Genomic DNA, 20,158 nt, shown 5'->3' with positions numbered 1-20,158 from the left:
GTTTTACAAAATTGCACTACTTCCTTATGAAGTCTTGGCCAGATAAAATGCCTGTTTATCGATGCTTGGGTTTTCCATGTTCCTACATATCCTGCCGTAGGAATTTCATATGCTACTCGCAATATCTTCTGAAGATATTTGGGGGTTACCACTATCTGATGAACAACTGTCCATTCCTTATCCGCAGGTCTGTGAGGGTGTCTCCACTTCATCATCAGAACTCAGTTTTTAATGTATAGCATTCCGGAACTCCTTCCTCCTCAGCTTCAATGTGAGCTGACTGTGCTAACTCTGGATCTGCTTTCTGAGCCTCAATTAATGAAGATCTGCCAAACACTTCCTTAGAATTATCCTCATCCTTAAAGAAAGTTTCGGCTACTCTAACATCTGCTCATGGTATTACCTTGACCTCTGATGATGGACTTTATTTAGCTATTGCTCTGGTCACCACACGCAATGGAAAAATATCAGGAACTTGGTCTTGTAGCTGCTCCATCTCTTTAGCTTCTCTCGGACTTTCCATAATTATGGGCGAAGCTGTAACCTTCACTCCTGCCAAATCATTCCCCAGGAGTAAATCAACTCCATCCATGGGTAATTTCTTAACCACTCCTACAACAACTGATCCAGGCAACAAATCACACTCCAATTGCACTTGTACAATGGAAGCAGGATATACTCTCCACTTATCCTGTTTACCAATACTTTAGCTTTCATTGAGCTCTCTGGAGGGTAAACTAGGCCCTTCTCCAGCAAAAGAGTTTGAGTAGCTCCCTTAATATAGTTATAGGTTTAGTTAGTTGAGTAGCTCTCTTAATATAGTTATGTGTCCCTTAATATAGCTATGGGTTTAGCTGCATCATTTGATGAAAAAGGGGTTATCTTTCCTTTAGACAAAAACCCTTTATATCTCTCATTTACCCTATTCACATCACCTGCAATCATAGCAGTGTTTACCTCCAGTCCCTTATTTGTAGTTAAAGCTGCAATTTGATCCTTGGTATTTTCTTTTTGAGTTCCCTTTTCGGACTCATTCTTACGAACTCCAATATGCCCCATGGGCTTCCCTCGCAACTTCCAGCATTCTGAATGAATGTGTCCCATTTTATTACAATGGAAACACTTAGGCCTTCGAGTTTCATCTCCACCCTCAGTACCTTTCTTGGTGATCTGGGGAGGAGATCTCGAGTTATTCCTAGCTATCCATCCCTGGCTACTTGCCTTCCTTTCACTCTCCCACTTTCTATCCTTTTCAAATTTATGGGGGTGATGGGAAAAAGGTTTAGCTTTATGGATCAGCTTATAATCATCAGCTGTCTGCCTAGCAGCTGCAACCCTTTGGTCTTCAACATGGGTTCTTATTACAGAAAGTAGGGAGTTTTTAAATTCTTCCAAGGAAATGGTCTCTTAGAACTTCATAGGTAGTTTCAGCTAATGCTCATACTCACCTGCCAAAACTACTTTGCTTAACCCTTTTCAAATTCAATGTGAGCTTGCCCAGGCCGTTTCCTTAAATTTCAAAACTTTGCCTGTTTGCTTCAGGGGCCAACTCATGCACTCACAATGGCCTTTTTCACCACACCATAATCCCTAGAAGCCTCCTCCGACAGCGAAGCATAAATTTCCAGTGCTCTATTTGTCAATTTGGTCTGCATGGGCAACGTCCAGTTTTCCTTTGGCCAGGTCATCTGTTTAGCAACCTTCTCAAATGAAATAAAGAATGCTTCAACATCCCTTTCCTCAAACTTTGGAAGAGCTTGTATGAAGTTAAACATCTCCCCACTGGGTTCTGTTATGGAGATAAGTCCTGCCTCACCTACTGGTGTCTCTTTTTTAACTGCCAGCATTCTCAGCTGGAATTCTCACTCTCTCTCTCTCTCTCTCGCTCTCTCTCTTTCTCTCTCTCTCTCTTTTTCTCTTTCCTGCCTGTCTAACCTCGCTATGTCTACCTCCCTTTGAAATGCTCTCTCCTTTACTTTTTCTTTTTCTGCTGCCTTTAGTTTCAATTTTTTTTATTTGCAACTGAATTTGAGCCCATTCAATGAACCACCCCTTGAAGAACTTGGTATCTCAAGCATTCCTTCCAATTTTAAATGCTGTGCCATCTCTTCGATTATCTCTGCCTTCCTGGCTTTGGCAGGCAATCCTACTCTTAGGGCAGAATCTTCTGTTCGGCAATTGGGGTGGGGGGTGGGGGGGGCCTGCTCGCCAACACGGGTGGCGTCAGGCGTGAGTCCTGACGTCACCCCGTGTCATTTAGATTTTCAGTTCGGCGGGTGCGCAGCCGAACTGTCAAAGGCCTATTAAGGCCATTAAAAAAGCAATTAACATGATTAATGGACCTGCCCATCCAACCTTAAGATTGGCGGGCAGACTGGGAGCCCAAGCGGGCTTCTGAAAAATCATGAAACCTCATCCATGGGCTGGATGAGGTTTCATGAGGGTATTAAAATTTTCATAAAATGTTTAAATAAAAGAAATTGACATGTCCCAGCTCATGTGACAGTGACACATGAGTGGACGTGTTAGCAGTTTTTTCCCCCCTCCTTTATTGAAATTTTCAAACCTGAGCCGATCTCTGCCTCAGGGTGATGAGAGTGCGTTTATTCGCACGCATGCACGAAAGAGCGCTCTCCTGACTCAGGGAATCCCTGCCCCCCCCCGCGCCTGCACAGGGAGCGCATAGCGCTTCCTGGCGGCCATCATGCTGGGTGGGCCTTAATTGGCCTGCCCACATAAAATGGCGGCGCACCCCAACTGGGGGTGCTGACCGGGAACCCGCCCACTTGTGCCCGCTCCCACATATCCCCCCCCCAACGGGGGGAAAACATTGCCCTTAATTTACTTGCCAATTCAATTAACCTGGCTTTTGGGATTGCTTGTAAAATCATCAGGGACATCTCTTTCACTTGCAGGAAAGTTTTAGCAGTTTCCAGTGCCATCTTATTTTTGACAGTACAAACCTGGTGTTTTAGCTTTTTACTTTCCAAACCTACACCCAAATCGTCACTGTCTTTTATCCAAAATATCACGGACCTGAGCCCCCAAACTTTGTCACGGTTCACTGGGGATGGTGAGCTGCAATATCAAGCCCCACTGCTCCCCGAGCTGCAACAAATGTGAAAAAGTTCGATCAACCCACCTAATTGTTCAATTTACGTTAACAGAATATGAGCACCAGGCTTGTAAACTTAATAAATAACTGTTTATTGAACAAATAGTCTTTAACCAGTGACAAAAGAAAGAAATATGAACTGCTAATTTCTAGCTCAATAACCTAAACTCTACTCCTCCTTAAATCCCTATGCACACACGTACAAGACACACAAGACACACAAAAATATGGATTTTAAGGGTGGGGTAAAACAGCTCAATAGCACCAATTCTGGAGTACATGATTCAGTAGGTTGATTTTGATCGATGCCTTCCAAATTCTTTTCAGGTCTTTGATGACACGAGGTGGTCTTCTAGCACTTTCAGTCTTTAGTTCACTGGTTGAGCACTTGCCTTTCAATGTCCCTAACAGTGATTTTCCCTTTGCTTCTTGACAGGGGTTTTCAGAGAGAGAGAGCAGGTTATAGAGAGATGAGGAGAAAAAGCCATCTAGCTATTATTGTAGAATTACTGGAATCTTATACGCACACGAGAGAGAGGTTTTGGGTCTTTTTCCTTTCAGGCTAGGAGCTTTTCTGCTGCACTGCTCTCACACAAGCCCTGGTCAGGAGCCAGTTGAAACATTGCCAGACAGTTCCCCATTAGACCGGACTCCTCCTCGGCACCATCCTGTCTTTCATGGCACATTCTGTTTCCAGACAACAACATTGTATATATCCCTCACTCTGTTCCAGTAGACACGTCTTCAAACTGCAGCCATTGTAAGTTTAATTCACAGGCCAACAGAAATAAAAAGACACGTTCTTTACAGCTGACTCTTTGGAACAGCAATCCGATTAACCCCATTCAGCTTCCCTTTGCCCATAGCCTTGCAGATTTGCCCTTTCTCAGTATTTATTGTGTTCCCTTTATTCAGTTTATTTCCATCACCCTTACTGACGATGCATTTCAGATCATCATAACTCATTGAGAAAAAGAAAAATCTTCCTCGCCTTTTTTCTGATTCATTTGCCAACTATCTTAAATCTATATTCTCTGTTTAATGATCCTGTGACCAGGTTACTGTCCAGTTATTTGCTAAACTTGGTATTTTGTCATGACATAGGCTAAGAAGTGTGGCAAAAAATTACATCAGTGGGGTCTGCTTCTTCCTGGACAAAGCTCCTTTGGCCCGATTACAGAGATCTGGCCATGAGTTTGCATCACATTTGTTAGGGAAGATGTCGCATGAAGGACAAAAGCAACCAAGGGTGCTCAGATTGGCTGCCTAAAACAGCTTTGCATGGATGTTGTGCTTATTAACAGCTTCTCTTCATTTTTTTTCAAATTCAGTGTCGGTGTGGGGAGCGATGTGTGTGTCAAAGTAAGTTCAAAGGTTGATCCTTCTCCATTCTGTTGAGGTGCTGGTGTAGTCCCTCTCAGCCATCCCTTCATGATGCTCTGGTCCATTGTAACATTCTGCTCGATCTCACTGTTGAGTTCCAGCAGCCGTCCCCACTTTCCAGATAAAATCTCCACAACTCGTAAGGAAGAAAATGTTTTGAAGAAAACTTAATTTTAAAAAATTTTACGTGAATCTCAAATTGGGAGAGAAAGGGCGTTAAAGATGTTCAAGGCATCAACTAGAAATTTCTCACTCCCTCCCCTTTGCTCCCTCTGCCGTTACTGGACACTAGAGTAATTTTTCCACAGTCCCTAGAGCTGAGAAGCCTGAGGCATCAAATTGGTGGAATGTTCAACCTCTACAGTTTGAAGCATGGATAATTTACACTGTCCTCTGTTATGTTGGAATCTGACCTCTTTTCTCACATTGATCAGTGATCTCCTTCCCAGCAGACATCAGAACAGGAAGTTGTGCACTTGTTCATCCCAACCCAAGCTGTGGGAGCCATTATTGGAAAGAAGGGGCAACAAATCAAGCAGCTCTCCAGGTTTGCTGGGGCATCGATCAAGGTAATGGTCCCTTCCGCACCTTATACCCCCTTGAACAGTGATGTGTTGGTGTCTGGTTGCCTCGAAACCTACCCCAAGTCCATGTTTGATGAGATGTCTCTGGAACCAATCATCATTGCGGAGTTTCTCCAGTGTGGCTCTCAGTCCGCGTTATAATTCGCAACATCACGAGAATGTCCCCTGCCTTGATGGTTTTTGCCATGTTCTCTGTCCTGCAGTTATAGATGGTGTCCTGGATGGTGTGGGTGATCAACTGGCTGGGTTTCCAGTCGGAGCAAACACCAACTTCCTGGTGAGGGCTCTTCATTGCCATTTCCATCCACCTTCCCAGCCTGGGTTTACATCCTGGTTTATCTGTGATGGCCCAGCACAGATGCCCACCCTCAGTATCCCTGGGCACTAACTGGTGACAGTGTTTACAATTGGTGCAATTTTGGTGGTAATCACTTTATTGACAAGTGAATTGTGTTGGGGAAAGATAATGGAGAAATTGAAAGAAAGTCAGATAGGAGACTGATAGGGAACCCTTTTCCCTTAAAAGGCTATTGGCGGTGAGGTGGGAGGGGTGGGCGTGTCACTTGAAGCTTTCAAGATTGAGATTGATGGATTTTTGTTGGATAAAGAGTATCAAGAAGATCTGGCACTGAGACGGTTAACTGGGGAATTGAGCTACAGACCAGCCATGATCTGATGAAATAGAGGAGCAGACCTGATGGGCTGACAGGAATAGGAGCAGGAGTAGACCATAAGGCCCATCCAGTCTGTTCTGCAATTCAGTGCAATCATGGATGATCTTGGGTTTCAACTCCATTTTCCCGCTTGCTCCCCATATCCTTTGATTCCCTGAAATCTGTCCATCCCAGCCTTAAATGTATTCAACAATGGAGCATCCACAACCCTCTGGGGTAGAGAATTCCAAAGAATCACAACCCTTTGAGTGAAGTCATTTCTCCTCATCTCAGTCCTAAATGATCAGCCCCTTATCCTGAGACAGTGCCCCTGTGTTTTAGACTCCCTGACCAGCGGAAACAATCTCTGTGTCTAAAATGGCCTCCTCGTGTGCCTACAGAAGGGTAGTGGACAGTATTGCATGGCTCTGTGGGATGTAGGACAGGTTTCCTTTTCAGGCACACAGGGACCGAGGCCAGTTTTTGTGGCCTTGTGACTTCACAAGGAAATTGCTGTGGCGTCAAGAGTCGATTGAAAGATGGGAGACAGAGGATAGGAATAAGGGGTTTGGTCTCCGAGGTGCAAGCTGAAAGTTGCAAAGGGATGTTGATGGATTAATTAAGTGGGCAAAACTGTGATGGACAGAGTTCACCGTGGGGAAATGTGAGGTTTTCAAGTTTGGATGTGACAAAGACAATTTTGGGTTTTTTTTTTGATGTGAGAAGTTGGCAGCTGCTTTTTCTTCTTTCATGTGAACCTCACAATCGCCTTCTTTGAACCACTGCAGTCCACGTGGTGTCGGTGCACCCATTCTGCTGTAGAGAAGCAAAATGACTAAGCTGTCCACGGACACAAATCACTAAAAGTTAGTGCACAATTGTTGAATTTGCAGCACAGGAACAGGCCATTTGGCTCAACTGGTCTATACCGGTGCTCTACACAAACTTCCTTCACCTAACTATCTAACTCTTATCAACATATTCCTTTTTCCCCTCATGTGCTTACTTAGCTTTACCTGAAAGACATCCATCAAAAAGGTGACTGGGGTGTTGGCCTTTATGCCAAAGGAGTTAAAATTCAAAAGTAAGGATTTCTTCAGTTACACAGAGCTTTGGCCAGACCTCCCATCTGGAGCACTGCATCAGTTCTGGGCACCACACTTTTGGAAGGATATATTGATGAGAGGATATAGCATGGATTCAGCAGCGTTATACCAGGCTCAGGGTGTTAAAATTATGAGGACAGGTTGGATAAACCAGGCTTATATTCCCTTGAGTTTAGACAGTTGAATAATGATCTAATTGTGATTTTAAAAAAAATAGGGATTTGATAGGATAGAGAAACTACTCCCTCTGGTGGCCAAATACAGAATAAGGGGGCACAATGTTAATATTAAGATCAGCTGTTCAGGGCTGAAACCTGGGCCCTGAACTTCTGGGCTCTGGGGCATTGTAACCATGGGTGGGGGTACCCCAAAGACGTGCTGGGGACCCCTGGGAGCCCCCCCCTGTCCAGGCACACCCCACCAGAAGTCTCCAAGTAAGGATACATGTCAATTGTCAGGGAAGTTCAGACTTCATTGGGCAATTACCCTGCACTGCGAACCATCTGAAAGAACAACTTAAATCGCAAACTTCGGGTGGTTCCGACTGTCTTACAAGAATAGTTAGCCAGAAAAAGTTGAAAGTGTTGAAACCACTTCTAACCCCTGGGTAACTATGGTACTGAGGACCCCCTCCCCCAATCACTTGACTTCCCTACTGAACAGCCCCCTCACTGGCCACCTGATGTTCCCAGCCTCCCCACTTACCCCCCCACCCCAAACCACCACCACCACACCCCCAGACCTACCCACTTACCCCCCCACCCCCCAAACCACCACCACCACACCCCCAGACCTACCCACTTACCCCCCCACCCCCCAAACCACCACCACCACACCCCCAGACTTACCCACTTACCGCCCCCCACCCCCCAAACCACCACCACCACCACCACACCCCCAGACCTACCCACTTACCTTACAAAACTTGCCTTCTCCCTGGCTTCTGAAAGTGGCTGGACCTTTAAACTGAACTGCTTTACGGCAGCTAGTGCCATAAAAAAGGGGGCATGGCTTCCTTACCTCCAACTGTGCACCCAGGCCTCAGGAGCGTGCTGCCCCACACAAGTTCTCATCTGGCCTGAGTCGAAAGACCAAGCGAGAAAGGAGCGGGTGGATTTCCAGCTCAGTAACAAGGAGCAGAATGACAGTCCAACTGTGATTGCCATTCTGCAGAAGTTCAGGCCCCAGGAAACACATTTCACACACACAGTAATGGAAATCTGAAACTCTGTACCAGAAATCAGAGGACACTGGATCAATTTACAAGACTGAGTTTGATAGATTTTATTGAGTAACAAAGGGCAGAGCAGGTAAATTAATTTGAGGTACAGATCAGCCATGATCTAATTATTTGGCTCAAGGGGTTGAATAGCCTACTCCTGTGCTCTATGTAAGAGGAGCTAGATGACCGAGTGTTTCTATTTTAAGGAGCACACAGGCCAGTATGGGCACTGCTTTGGGGATGTTTCCCCCAGATGGGGCTGGGGCAGTGGCCACAGTTAACAGGCAGCCTGTTTGAAAGGTCATGTGTGCCTTTTGTGACACTCAGAGTGTCTCGTTTTCTGAATGCCAGTCCATAGTCTTTAATGACATAAGAGAGATCAATTCTCAACAAAATCATTTGGCCAAATTTTGAACTCGCCACCATTTTTGAATGAGTGGAGCCAGATCTGGAGGATGTTTTTTCTATTTATTTATTTATTCATTCATTCATTCATGGGATGTGGGCTTCGCTGGCTGGGCCAGCATTTATTGCCCATCCCTAGTTACCCTTGAGAAGGTGGTGGTGAGCTGCCTTCTTAAACCGCTGCAGTCCATGTGGTGTAGGTACACCCACAGTGCTGTTAGGAAGGGGAGTTCCAGGATTTTGACCCAGCGACAGTGAAGGAACGGCGATATATTTCCAAGTCAGGATGGTGAGCGACTTGGAGGGGAACCTCCAGGTGGTTGTATTCCCATCTATCTGCTGCCCTTGTCCTTCTAGGTCGTAGTGGTCGTGGGTTTGGAATGTGCTGTCTAAGGAGCCTTAGTGAATTCCTGCAGTGCATTTTATAGATGGTACACACTGTTGCTACTGTGCGTCGGTGGTGGAGGGAGTGAATGCTTGTGGATGTGGTGCCAATCAAGCAGACTGCTTTGTCCTGGATGGTGTCCAGCTTCTTGAGTGTTGTTGGGAGCTGCACTCACCCAGGCAAGTGGGGAGTATTCCATCACACTCCTGACTTGTGCCTTGTAGATGGTGGACAGGCTTTGGGAAGTCAGGAGGTGAGTTAACTCATTGCACGATTCCTAGCCTAGTTGGATTGTAGCAAACCAGTGTTTGTGATTGGAAGCTGACCAGGGCCTAGGAGCCCAGGCCCAGTACAGCAGTGTGTCTGTGGTGGGAGCTGACAGGGACCTAGGAGTCCAGGCCCAGTACAGCAGTGTGTCTGTGGTGGGAGCTGACAGGGACCTAGGAGTCCAGGCCCAGTACAGCAGTGTGTCTATGGTGGGAGCTGACAGGGACCTAGGAGCCCAGGCCCAGTACAGCAGTGTGTCTATGGTGGGAGCTGACAGGGACCTAGGAGCCCAGGCCCAGTACAGCAGTGTGTCTATGGTGGGAGCTGACAGGGACCTAGGAGCCCAGGCCCAGTAGACCAGTGTGTCTATGGTGAGTCGGAGGGGAGTTTGCCAAGTGGAACCAAAGGTTTCTGGGGCTCTGATCCAATTGGGCTTCTTCAGCCACACTCTGCTCCGGAATTCCAGCTTTGAAAGGCAATCCCTGAATATAGTGGCCAACTGTAACTGAGTGACTCATTTTGGTAACTGGGTATGAAATTTGTTTGTCTGAATCACTGCTTGACTTCGAGTAGGCTGCAGCATATTTAGACTGTATGGTATAACGTGGGAGGTTCCTCCACCCACCTCCTCCATAGCCTGTCTTTAGAATTGGAGTGTAGGTAAAGGTCTTAATTTCCTTTTTTTTTGAAGGGGGTTGTTGAACCCCCTTTACTATTAAAGAGATGTGGTAGGAGTAGGCTTGGGGTGTTGGGAGAGAAGATTGTTTTGGTTGTGCTTTGTGCTTCAGTGAATCTCCCTGTCTTGCCAGTATGTCGATGAAGGGGGTGATGCACTGTGTGTGGTTAATGCTTTGTTGTGTAACCATTGCTTTTAGGCCCTCCCAAGGTTGCTAATTAAAAGCCGAGGGGGTGGGGCTGTGCGGGGGGTGTGGGATGAGCCTAAGGCATAATCAGCATACAGCTCAAAAAGCAGCATATGTTTTCCCTCCTCCCAGCCCACAATTAAAGCACAGTTTGAAGTTGATGTTTTGAAAGCTCAGATGACATTGTTCTTGTGTGTTCTTTTTGCTCTCTGTCAAGCTTTGAATATCCCGCTCACTCCCGCCTCTGAGGAGCTTAAACTTATTTGCAGATCAATCCGTCTTGATTCTCCCAGAGAGAGCAACCAGCTGTCCAGCTCTGATCCAGACCACTTGATTCGGGGACAGGAGCTACTGTCCAGTGAATGCAGAGAGAAAACCTAGTGCTGATTTTTAAGGTGATGCCCCTCCTGATTTGTTCTAGATTCTCCCAACAGAGGGCCACCCAGGGTCTCAGTGAGTGTCAGGCCTCTTAGGGCATGGGGGTGCAAATTAGTGCTTGATGGTCTGACAGTGAGGTGGGAGAGAGGTGAACTGTTTCTTTTTTTAAAAAAAAAGCTAATCTTTGAATGTAATTTCAGGTGAGCCTATAAATAGTGGGAGTTCCCTGAATTTGGGTAGTCTCTGACACTCCTGGGTTGGAAGCTCCCTTTGCCAGCCTCTGACCCTTGGCCCTCCCTCAGGATGGGAGCTTGGTGTTAGTTTTCAGTCAGGCTGCTGCATGACGGGGGTAAAGCCAGCCCATTCCTCAAGCTCACGTACATCCCAGCTTATTTTTTGTGAGTTGATACTCCTCAATCCAGGGACCAGCTTCCACATCCTGCAGCTTGATACCGAAAGCCACCCATTGCTGTGTAACTCAGTGCCCATCGCTGTGTTGCACAGCACCCTTTGCTGTATTACAGTGGCTGGTAATGTGTGCCACACAGTGCCCGCCGCTGTGTCAAGCAGTAATATGCAGGGCATTGGGGTGATCTCCTTTGCTCTTCAAAATAGTGCCATGGGATCATCTTTATCAGCCTGACAGGACAGATGGGACCACAGTTTATTGTCACATCTGAAAGACAGTACCTTTGACAGTCCAGCACTCCCTCCTGAAGTATCAGCCTATGTTCTCCTTCCTTCAGCTTTTCCCATGTTATGTGACATTGCCACAATGCTGGTCGATCACCTTGAAATCAATTTTGTTTTGGATTTGGCGGGTAACTTTACAGCCAGATACCCTTCCTGCCGCAGATCCTCCCCATTTATCTGGCGCTGATAACCAGTGCATGGCTGAGCAGGAGTCTCTCTTGCTCTTACTGCCTGCCACAGACATGGTTTACAGGTTAATAATCAACCTGTTTGGCCACATTATGAATGTACCTTCCATGGTCATCAAGCCCTGGAGTGGGACTGGAACCTGGAGCTTCTGACTCAAGAGGCAGGGACGTTATGCACGGTGCCACATGACCATCTCAAATATCAGCCTATGTTATATACTCAAGTCCTTGAAGCTTGAATCCAGAACCGCCTGACTTGCAGTGTTATCATTGACTGACATCGAGATGTTTTACATGTTTGATAAAGCTTTCCCTGAGAGGGAAAATGTTAATTCACCTACCTCAGCAAACACCAGACAGGTTCTTAGCTACATGCCGATTATAATAAAATATTCACATTAATTGTGAACCTGCAAACTAGTTCGCTGATTAAAATACAAAATTATGTAGCTGGATGGCTTTTGCTATATAGGAATAGGAGTTGGCCATTTCACGCCTCAAGCTTATTTCACCGTCAAGCCTGATCTGTGACCTAACTCCATATGGGCCCTTTGCCCCATATCTGACCATACCTTTTCGTTAACTAAATTCTGGCAATCTGTTTCAAAATTTACAATTCATCTGGCATCAACTGCCATTTGGGTATGAGAGTTCCAAGCTTCTGAAACTGCCCTTTGCAATGGCCTAGCGAGCCACTCAGTTCAAGTGCAGTTAGGGGTGGGCAACAAATGCTGGCCTTGCTAGTGATACCCGCATCCCGTGAAAGAATAAATTTAAATTTTTCTGCCACCCTTTATGTGTACAAGTGTTTCCTGATATCACTCCTGTAAGAACTGGCTCTAACTTTTAAACTATGCCATTTAGTCCTGGACTCCCCAGCCAATGGAAATATTTTTTTTGTTTTTCTACCAATTCAGTTTCCCTTTAATACCTTAAAAACTTTAATAAAATCACCCCTTGACCTTCTAAATTCCAGGGAATACAACCCTAGTTTGTGTAATCTCTCTTCGTAATTTAACCCTTGGAGCCCAAGGTAAATTCTGGCAAATCAACACTTCCAAGGTCAATGTATCCTTCCTAAGGTGAGGTGTCTAGAACTACCCACAGTAACTCCAGGTATAGTCTAACCTGGGCTTTGTATAGGCTGAAGCATTTCTTTTACCCCTTTGTATTCCAGTGCTGTAGATATGAAGATCAACATTCTATTAGCCTTTTTGGTTATTTTCTGTAACTGTTCATGACATTTTAATAATTTATGTGCCTGGACACCCCTCCCCGACTTCCTCCTCCCCCCACCTCCCCCCCTCTTCCCTAGCACCAAAGTCTCTGAGCACCTTCACTGTTTCTAGATTTTCACCATTTAGAAAGTACTGTATTCTTTTCTCTTTTCTTTTAGGTCCAAAATGGATAACCTCAAATTTGACTGCTTTGCCCATTGAGTTATATGATGGGGACGATATGGGAGGGGTGGTTGAGATGCTGGAATTTGTTAAGTACTTTAATTTGACTGCAAATGTTTTATGGGCCTCTGCTAGTCTATCAATATCTTCTTGTAATTTTATGTTTCTAGCTCTACTTCTAAAGGTTTACAATACTGTCTATCTTTGTGTCATCAGCAAGTTTGGATACTTGGCTTTCTATTCAACTCATTACTAAATGTGGTGAATAGCTGAAGCCTCAACATAGATCCTTGTGGGACACCACTAGTCACATCCTGCCAATTAGAGTACCTGCCCATTATCCCTACTCTGTCTCCTGCCACTCAGCCAATTTCCTAACCAGGCCATCAATTTGCCTTCAGTTCCATGGGTTTGAACTTTAACCAGCAATCTCTTATGAGGGACTTTATCAGACTTTTTCTGGAAGTCCATTTAAATAACATCCATTGACAATTGCTTGACCACTACTATCTCTTCAAAGAAAAATTTAATCAAGTTCATCAGACATGATCTACCCTTTACAAATTAGCTAAAAATTTTCAAAGTTCTGGTAGCCTATCCTTAATTATTGACTCTGACTCTGGCAATTTCAGCAGATGTTAGACTAACTGGAATATAATTCTTTGATTTTCTCCTCTCATCTTTCTTTTTAAAAAAAAATTACATTCTCAATTTTCTAAGCTAAAGGAATTTGCCTGAATTGTGAGAAATTTTGAAGAGCATAGTTTGGGTATCAGCTATGTTCCCACCTACTTCCTTTAAACCCTGGGAGATAACCCAGTCTGGTCCTGGGGATTTGTCATTCTTCAGTCCCATTATTTTCCCCATTACTGTTCTTTGTTTTTATTAATTTTGGTAAATCCCTCTCCCTGATTCACTATTAGTTTGCTTGGGATGTCTGACATGCTGACCTGTGCCTCAGCTGTAAATGCTGATGCAAGGTAATTATTCAATGTGTCTGCCATTTCCTTATTTTCAATGACAATATTGCCATTATCAGTTTTCAAGGGGTCCACTCTGTTTCTCTCTTCACAGATGCTGCCAGACCTGCTGAGTTTTTCTAGCAGCTTGTTTTTATTTCAGATTTCCACCATCTACAGTATTTTGGTTTTATTGTTTTCATACGCCCTTTATTAGCTCTTATTATCTGTTTTAAGCAGGATATACAGCACAGAAATGGGCCAATCAGTATAACCAGCCCATGTCGGCGTTTACTCTCCACTCGCGCCTCCTCCAAAGCATTTTTCCTTATCCACCTCTATCATCATAACCTTCTATTCCCTTCCCCCTCAAATACTTGTGCAGCCTCCCCTTAAATGCACCTGTTCTATTCACTTCAACTACTCCCTGTGGTAGCAGGTTCCACATCTTCACTGCTCTCTGAGTAAAGGAGGTTCTTCTGAATTCCTTATTTGTTTTCTTGGCAGGGCCAGCTCAAGGCCCGGCTTACCGGGTGTCGCCCAGGGTGCAATGTGCTGAGGGGCACCAAAAAATGGAGAGAGGGAGAGAGAAAAAAATAAATGAATAAAAAGAAAATAAATGAATAAATGGAAAATGAAATTATTTAAGGTATATGATACTGCATTACAATCTTAATTAGTGTTATTTAACTTCATGTTAGCCAATAGTACACTTAAGGTCGCCTTAACCTGTCATGTAACCTGGGGAAGTGCAGGCTGTCCCTGTGCATATCTTGTGCTTGTGAACAACAATTATTTGCAATATTTATATAAGGCAATATGTATTCATATATAGTTAGTATTGTTGCTGGCCACACAATGCTAAAACTAGTGGTGTTAGTGGTGGTGCAGGCCACGTGGTGAATAAGGCTGGATGGAAGATATTTTCGCAATCTATATTTTCTGATAAATCACCATACCCCTGAACTTAGGAGTTGGGGATTGTGCTGCAAGTTGCCTGGAATCGACTTCATTTTTTGTAATTTTCCAACGCATATACGTTGTGTTTCTTGCCTCTGCTGTGTGATGGCAGAGATTGATAGAACAGGTTAAATGTGTCACCTCAAGCCTTTATGCGAAACCCGATGGGAGTGCAGAATAGAATGTCCCGAAGCTATTAGATATGAAATTATTGGAATCTGAGATGCTTTTTATGAACTTTCAGGATTGCCGGTTTCTGGTCCTGCAATGTGACATGGAGTGGGAACTCTTATCACAAATAGAAGATTTCAAATTTTTAGTTATTATGAGTATCTAGCATGATATGTTACTCAGAATAAATGCTGGCCAAACTATGCAGAGTGCCTCTGTGGAACTGTCGACTGCAGTTTCATTAACGAATAGTTCACTGATTACTTAACTGATTATCGTGCAAATAGTTATGAAAAAGCAGTAACATCGGCAAAAGAATTAGCTGCAGAACTAGAGATGGAGCCTATTTTCAAAAGTACAAGAGTAAGGCACAAGAAAAGGCAATTGAGTATTAGAGTGTTGGTGAAGTTCCTAGTGCAGAAAATCCTGAAAGTCTGTTCAAAAATCATATATTTAATGTTATAGTAGACACATAAAGCCTCGATCAGAAAGATTCGAACAGTTACAAAACTTCAATAACTCATGGGGATTTTTAAGTAACCTTGCCAGGTAAAAATGAGCGTGTCAAAGGTTGGAGGATAGGTTAAAGCTATCAAGAAAGCAGTGATATTAATGGCTACGACTTACTGAGTGAAGTAGAAATTGCAAATGCAATATTTCCCAAAGGTGTAAAATCCCCAATACAAGCAGTTAGATTTATCGACATGAACAAGTTGCAGGATGTTAAGCAAAATCTGTGGGTTGCATTAAGGATAAAGCTTACAATTCCAATAACTCTGGCCATGGGAGAAAGAAGCTTCATTAAGCTGAAAATGATAAAGACATACTTAAGGTCTTCCATGACACAAGAAAAACTAAATTCTCTAGCAATTTTGTCAATAGAAAATGACCTTGTCAGAAAGATAAATGTGGTAAGCACTATATATAGAAAAAAAATTGCAGATCTAAAGTCAAGAGGGAAAAAAAATAGTTAGGATAATGTAAAAATTTGCATGTCTGTTGCGTTTGACTTAGCTTTGGTTTTTCTTTTTCTTTCTTTTTCTTTTTTTTTAACTTATTTGTACAGGGTAATAACCCAAGTTCTCTTTTTCCTTTCTTCTAATTCATTATCATAAAAACATTCTTAAAATTGTAACGGTCTTAAAGTTTCAGTTGAGCTAATGCACATATTTGGATGTCTGTTGCATTTGATTTTTTTTTTCATTTCTCTGTAATTGTTCTTTTGTTGCTATATCTGTAGTTTGTTTGGCATTATGAAGTAATTATGAAAATGGTGAAAGGCCTTCGGGGTGCTGAAATTCAATTTTCCCGTGGCGCCAACAAACCTTGAGCTGGCCCTGTTTCTTGGTGACTATCATCGAAAGCCTCAGGTTTTGATCATCTTCACAAGTGGAAACGTTCTCTCTCTCTTTACTCTATTACCTTTAATAATTTTAAAGACCTCTTTTAGGTCACCATTTAGCCTTTTTTCAGTAACCAGTGCCCTTCTGGTTGGTATGCCGCCTTTTGCTTTTTATTTTGTATCTTTCACATTCGCCAGGATATGTGCTATTTTTTGCATTTTTCCATTCCTGTTCTATTAGTTTTTTGTTGTTTCTTCCCTTTTCTTTTGGCCCATGGCTGTTTTTTTTTGGCAGAGTGCGCTCTTACACCTTAGGGGTAGAAACTGCTTCTGTTTCACATTAACACCTCTTGCTGATCTTGTGTCATTTTAGTCATTAACTGAATTGCCCAGTTTACAGTGAACAGTCCTCGTGTCAAATCCCATTGAAGTCAACCTTGTCTGAATCTAGAAATCAGCTGTTTAGCGATTTCCCCCTTTTATCCATTCATGTCTCTCATTTCAGATTATTCTCATTCCTGCTGCCTCCACACCACTATCAGAGGCTGGTCTTCCAGACACAGTCCTCTACTCTGCAGCCGTTTAAACTACACTGCGCATCAAACCTACTGCTCTTCCAATATCGCCCCGGAAATTGTTTACATTCACCTGAGACAGCAGACGAAGTCTCCGTTTAACGTCTCACCTGAGAACGTTCCTTCAGTACCACACAGCAAGTGTTGGTCTAGGTCGTGTGTTTGAGGTTCTGGAGTGGGACTTGAATCTGTGACTTTCTGTCACGGGGGCAAGAATGCTGCCAAGTGAGGCACAGTTTTACTGTCCAGGAAGTTGATCTCGAGCTGGAGCAGCGATTGTGTGGTGGGGGCTTTGATCGACCATGGCGTAGGAAAGAAAAGTCAGCCAGGGTCTCCACTCCGGAACATTTTATTCCCGCAATCTTTGGAGGGTTGGCTGAGTGGCCTCTTCCTGTGTTGTTAATAAAGCCCAGTGACTGGCCTCTACCTGTGTCAGGATTCTCTCAGCCGCTGCTTCCCTTTCCTCTGGGGCCCGAGGACGGTTCTCCACATCGTCACCTCATTGGTTGCTAAATCTCAGCAACACTCCCATCCCCACCTCAGTCGCACACTCATTACACGTAGGTGAGGACTGTGATTCCTTCCATGGTCCAATAGCCTGCCCACATTCACTCACCACTCAGGCTCTCATTGAGCGTTCACCTGGGCAAGGGATTGGAGGGTGCTGGCTGGCGCAGGTGAATCTGGATGCAACTTGGTAGAGGCGCCAAGCAGCTGATTCTCCTCGCTCGCCCCCCCTGCTCTCCTGCCTCACTTACTGCCCAGCTTGCCCACCTTCAACCCCTGAGGAGGTTTTCCTCTTCTTGCACTGTTGGTTCACTTTCAGTTTGCTCCGTGCTATCAAAGAAGTGATGGCTTTCACTCTCGAGTGTTTCTTGCACAGGTACTGATATCGACCCTCACTTGTTTGTGTGTTTAAATTGCAGATCGCGCCTGCTGAAGGGCCTGAGGCGAATGAGAGGATGGTGATTATCACAGGCTCACCAGAGGCTCAGTTCAAGGTGAGTCCGAAGTGTGGTCTAACCAGGGTTCAGTATAATTTTAGAAGAACTTCTGCACTTTTCTATGCTATTCCTCGAGAAAAGAATCTGAGTTCTTGGGTTATTAACATGCCATTTGGGTTATTGTGCCTTTTCCATTCACCAGGGTCTGTGCTATTTTTGTATGCTTTCTCTATTAGTTTTATGCCGTCTTTTACCTCTAGATATCTGTCCTAAGGGTTTTTTTTTTGGCAAGTAGAACCCTTCCCCGTCAGTGGTACAAACTGCTTCTGTATTATATTCAGTTCTTTTTTTGAACACCTGATGGATCTTGTTTGTGTCTTTTTGCCCATTAACAGGTTTATCCACTTTACTGTGGACAGCCTCTGTCTCATCCCATTGAAGTCAGCGTCATCTAAATCTGTTTTGTGTTTCTCCCTTTCAAACACTACGTTGGATTCAATCATCTTATTATGGTCACTTTTAGATAAATGTTCATTCGTTGTTAGGCTGTTAACTAAATCTGGCTCATTACTCATCACTAACTCTAACAAGGCAATGACCCCTTGTTGGTTCTGGGACATATTTCTGCAGAAAACGGCTCTGAGCACACTCAAGAAATACACTATCTTTCTGACGTCTAGTCTGATCATCCGAATCTATATGAAAGTTTAAATCCCCATTAAAACCACTCTGCCTTTGCTACATTCTTGTCTAATGTCTACATTTATCCAATTTATCACTTCACAACTGTGACCAAGGACCTAGACACAACCCCCAGTAGAGCATTAAATCATTTTCTAGTCCTTAACTCTACCATAAACTCTGCACTGCCTGCTTACCTCCCATTATGCCCTCTCTTACCATTGAAGTGATTTCACCCTTCATTAGTAATGTTACTCCTCCCCCCTCTATCTTTCCTGTAGATGTGATATCCTGGCAGACCTGACCATCTTGCAGCCAGGTCTCAGTAACGGTAACCATGTCACACCTCAACAAGTTGAATTTGCATCTGCAATTCATTCAGATTTGTTCCTTATACTCCATGCATTCGTGTTACAAAAAAGTACGTATTTTGGACTGTAACCTGTCCTTCTGCTCCAATGTTTTTCTCCCTCCTGGTTTAATTGCTTTATTTTTAGTTGCCTGATAGTAGAGAACTTCAATATCGCTTCTCAAGGGCAATTGGCAATGGGCAATAAATGCTGACCGAGCCAGTGATGCCCACATCCCGCAAATGAATTAATTTTTAAAAAATTGCTTTCTTTGTCTTGCACTCGTTAGGATGAATGCAAGAATGCCAAATTTCATTGGATATCAAGCCAAGCTGCCAACGAATCAGCAGCCTTCTCTCTGAGAGGGTAAATTGTTGACTGTTTGAAATTTGGCATTCTTGCATTTATCCTGATGAGAGCAAGACGAAAAGCTTCAGAAACATGTTTCTCTTTTCAGCAATACTTTACATCTTTTGTTTCTCTTTTCCCTGTGGTACTTAAAGCACAGTTTCTGACTGTTACACTATTCTTTTCCCCTTGGTTTGTTTTTGAACTATTATTTATATTACTTTCTCCACCGAACCGTTCCATGCTGTACATACTGGGAATGGAATATTGAGTCACACTACACCGAGCCTTTGCCAATCATTCCAAGCCCTATCTGCCAACAAACAGTCCCAGAGCAGGCACGCATGGGTTAAATACAAAGTGAAGCTCCCTAAACACCCCCATCAAAGGCTCCACTGGCGAGGCTGCACTTGAAGTTAGACGGTGACTGATAAAGGCTTGTATTGTTTTTTTCTAAACCTATCAAATCATTGGGAACTGCACTATAAACCTAACCAGCTGGGTAACGCCAACCCTTATCACTGACAAGGCTTCTCTCTCTGTCTCACTCCCCCTGCCGGCCTGTCTCCCTCTGGCGCCCCCGGCCTGTCTCCCTCTGGCGCCCCCGGCCTGTCTCCCTCTGGCGCCCCCGGCCTGTCTCCCTCTGGCGCCCCCGGCCTGTCTCCCTCTGGCGCCCCCGGCCTGTCTCCCTCTGGCGCCCCCGGCCTGTCTCCCTCTGGCGCCCCCGGCCTGTCTCCCTCTGGCGCCCCCGGCCTGTCTCCCTCTGGCGCCCTGCCACTCCCCACCTGCCTGACCCCCGCATTACGCGCGCTGGCCTCTCTCTCTCTCTCTCTCTCTCTCCCCCTCTCTCTCTCTCTCTGCCACTCTCTCTCTCTGCCCTTCTCTCTCTTGGCCTCTCTCGGCCGCTCTCTCTCTCTCTCTGCCTCTCTCTCTCTCTTTGCCCCACACTCTCTCTGCCCCACACTCTCTCTGCCCCACACTCTCTCTGCCCCACACTCTCTCTGCCCCACACTCTCTCTGCCCCACACTCTCTCTGCCCCACACTCTCTCTGCCCCACACTCTCTCTGCCCCACACTCTCTCTGCCCCACACTCTCTCTGCCCCACACTCTCTCTGCCCCACACTCTCTCTGCCCCACACTCTCTCTGCCCCACACTCTCTCTGCCCCACACTCTCTCTGCCCCAC

At 44.7% G+C, this 20,158-nt stretch overlaps 1 protein-coding gene across 1 annotated transcript in view; it reads left to right on the top strand.

Moving 5' to 3' along the window:
- The window catches only part of LOC144676509 (insulin-like growth factor 2 mRNA-binding protein 2), a gene marked incomplete at its 3' end in the record, with an annotated part of 55,591 nt that extends 37,941 nt beyond the window's left edge, over nt 1-17,650 (top strand). Inside the window, exons 8-9 of the mRNA XM_078536906.1 lie at nt 4,948-5,067; nt 17,576-17,650. Coding sequence (XP_078393032.1) covers nt 4,948-5,067; nt 17,576-17,650 — 195 coding nt within the window. The remainder of the gene's footprint in view (nt 1-4,947; nt 5,068-17,575) is intronic.
- Between the last annotated feature and the right edge of the window lie 2,508 nt (nt 17,651-20,158).

The sequence above is a fragment of the Cetorhinus maximus genome, unplaced genomic scaffold (genome assembly GCF_964194155.1).
Source record: "Cetorhinus maximus unplaced genomic scaffold, sCetMax3.hap1.1 HAP1_SCAFFOLD_1652, whole genome shotgun sequence".
NCBI classification, from domain to species: domain Eukaryota; kingdom Metazoa; phylum Chordata; class Chondrichthyes; order Lamniformes; family Cetorhinidae; genus Cetorhinus; species Cetorhinus maximus.
Note: the sequence above shows the minus strand (reverse complement) of the source record. Positions and strands in the feature narration are given on the sequence as shown.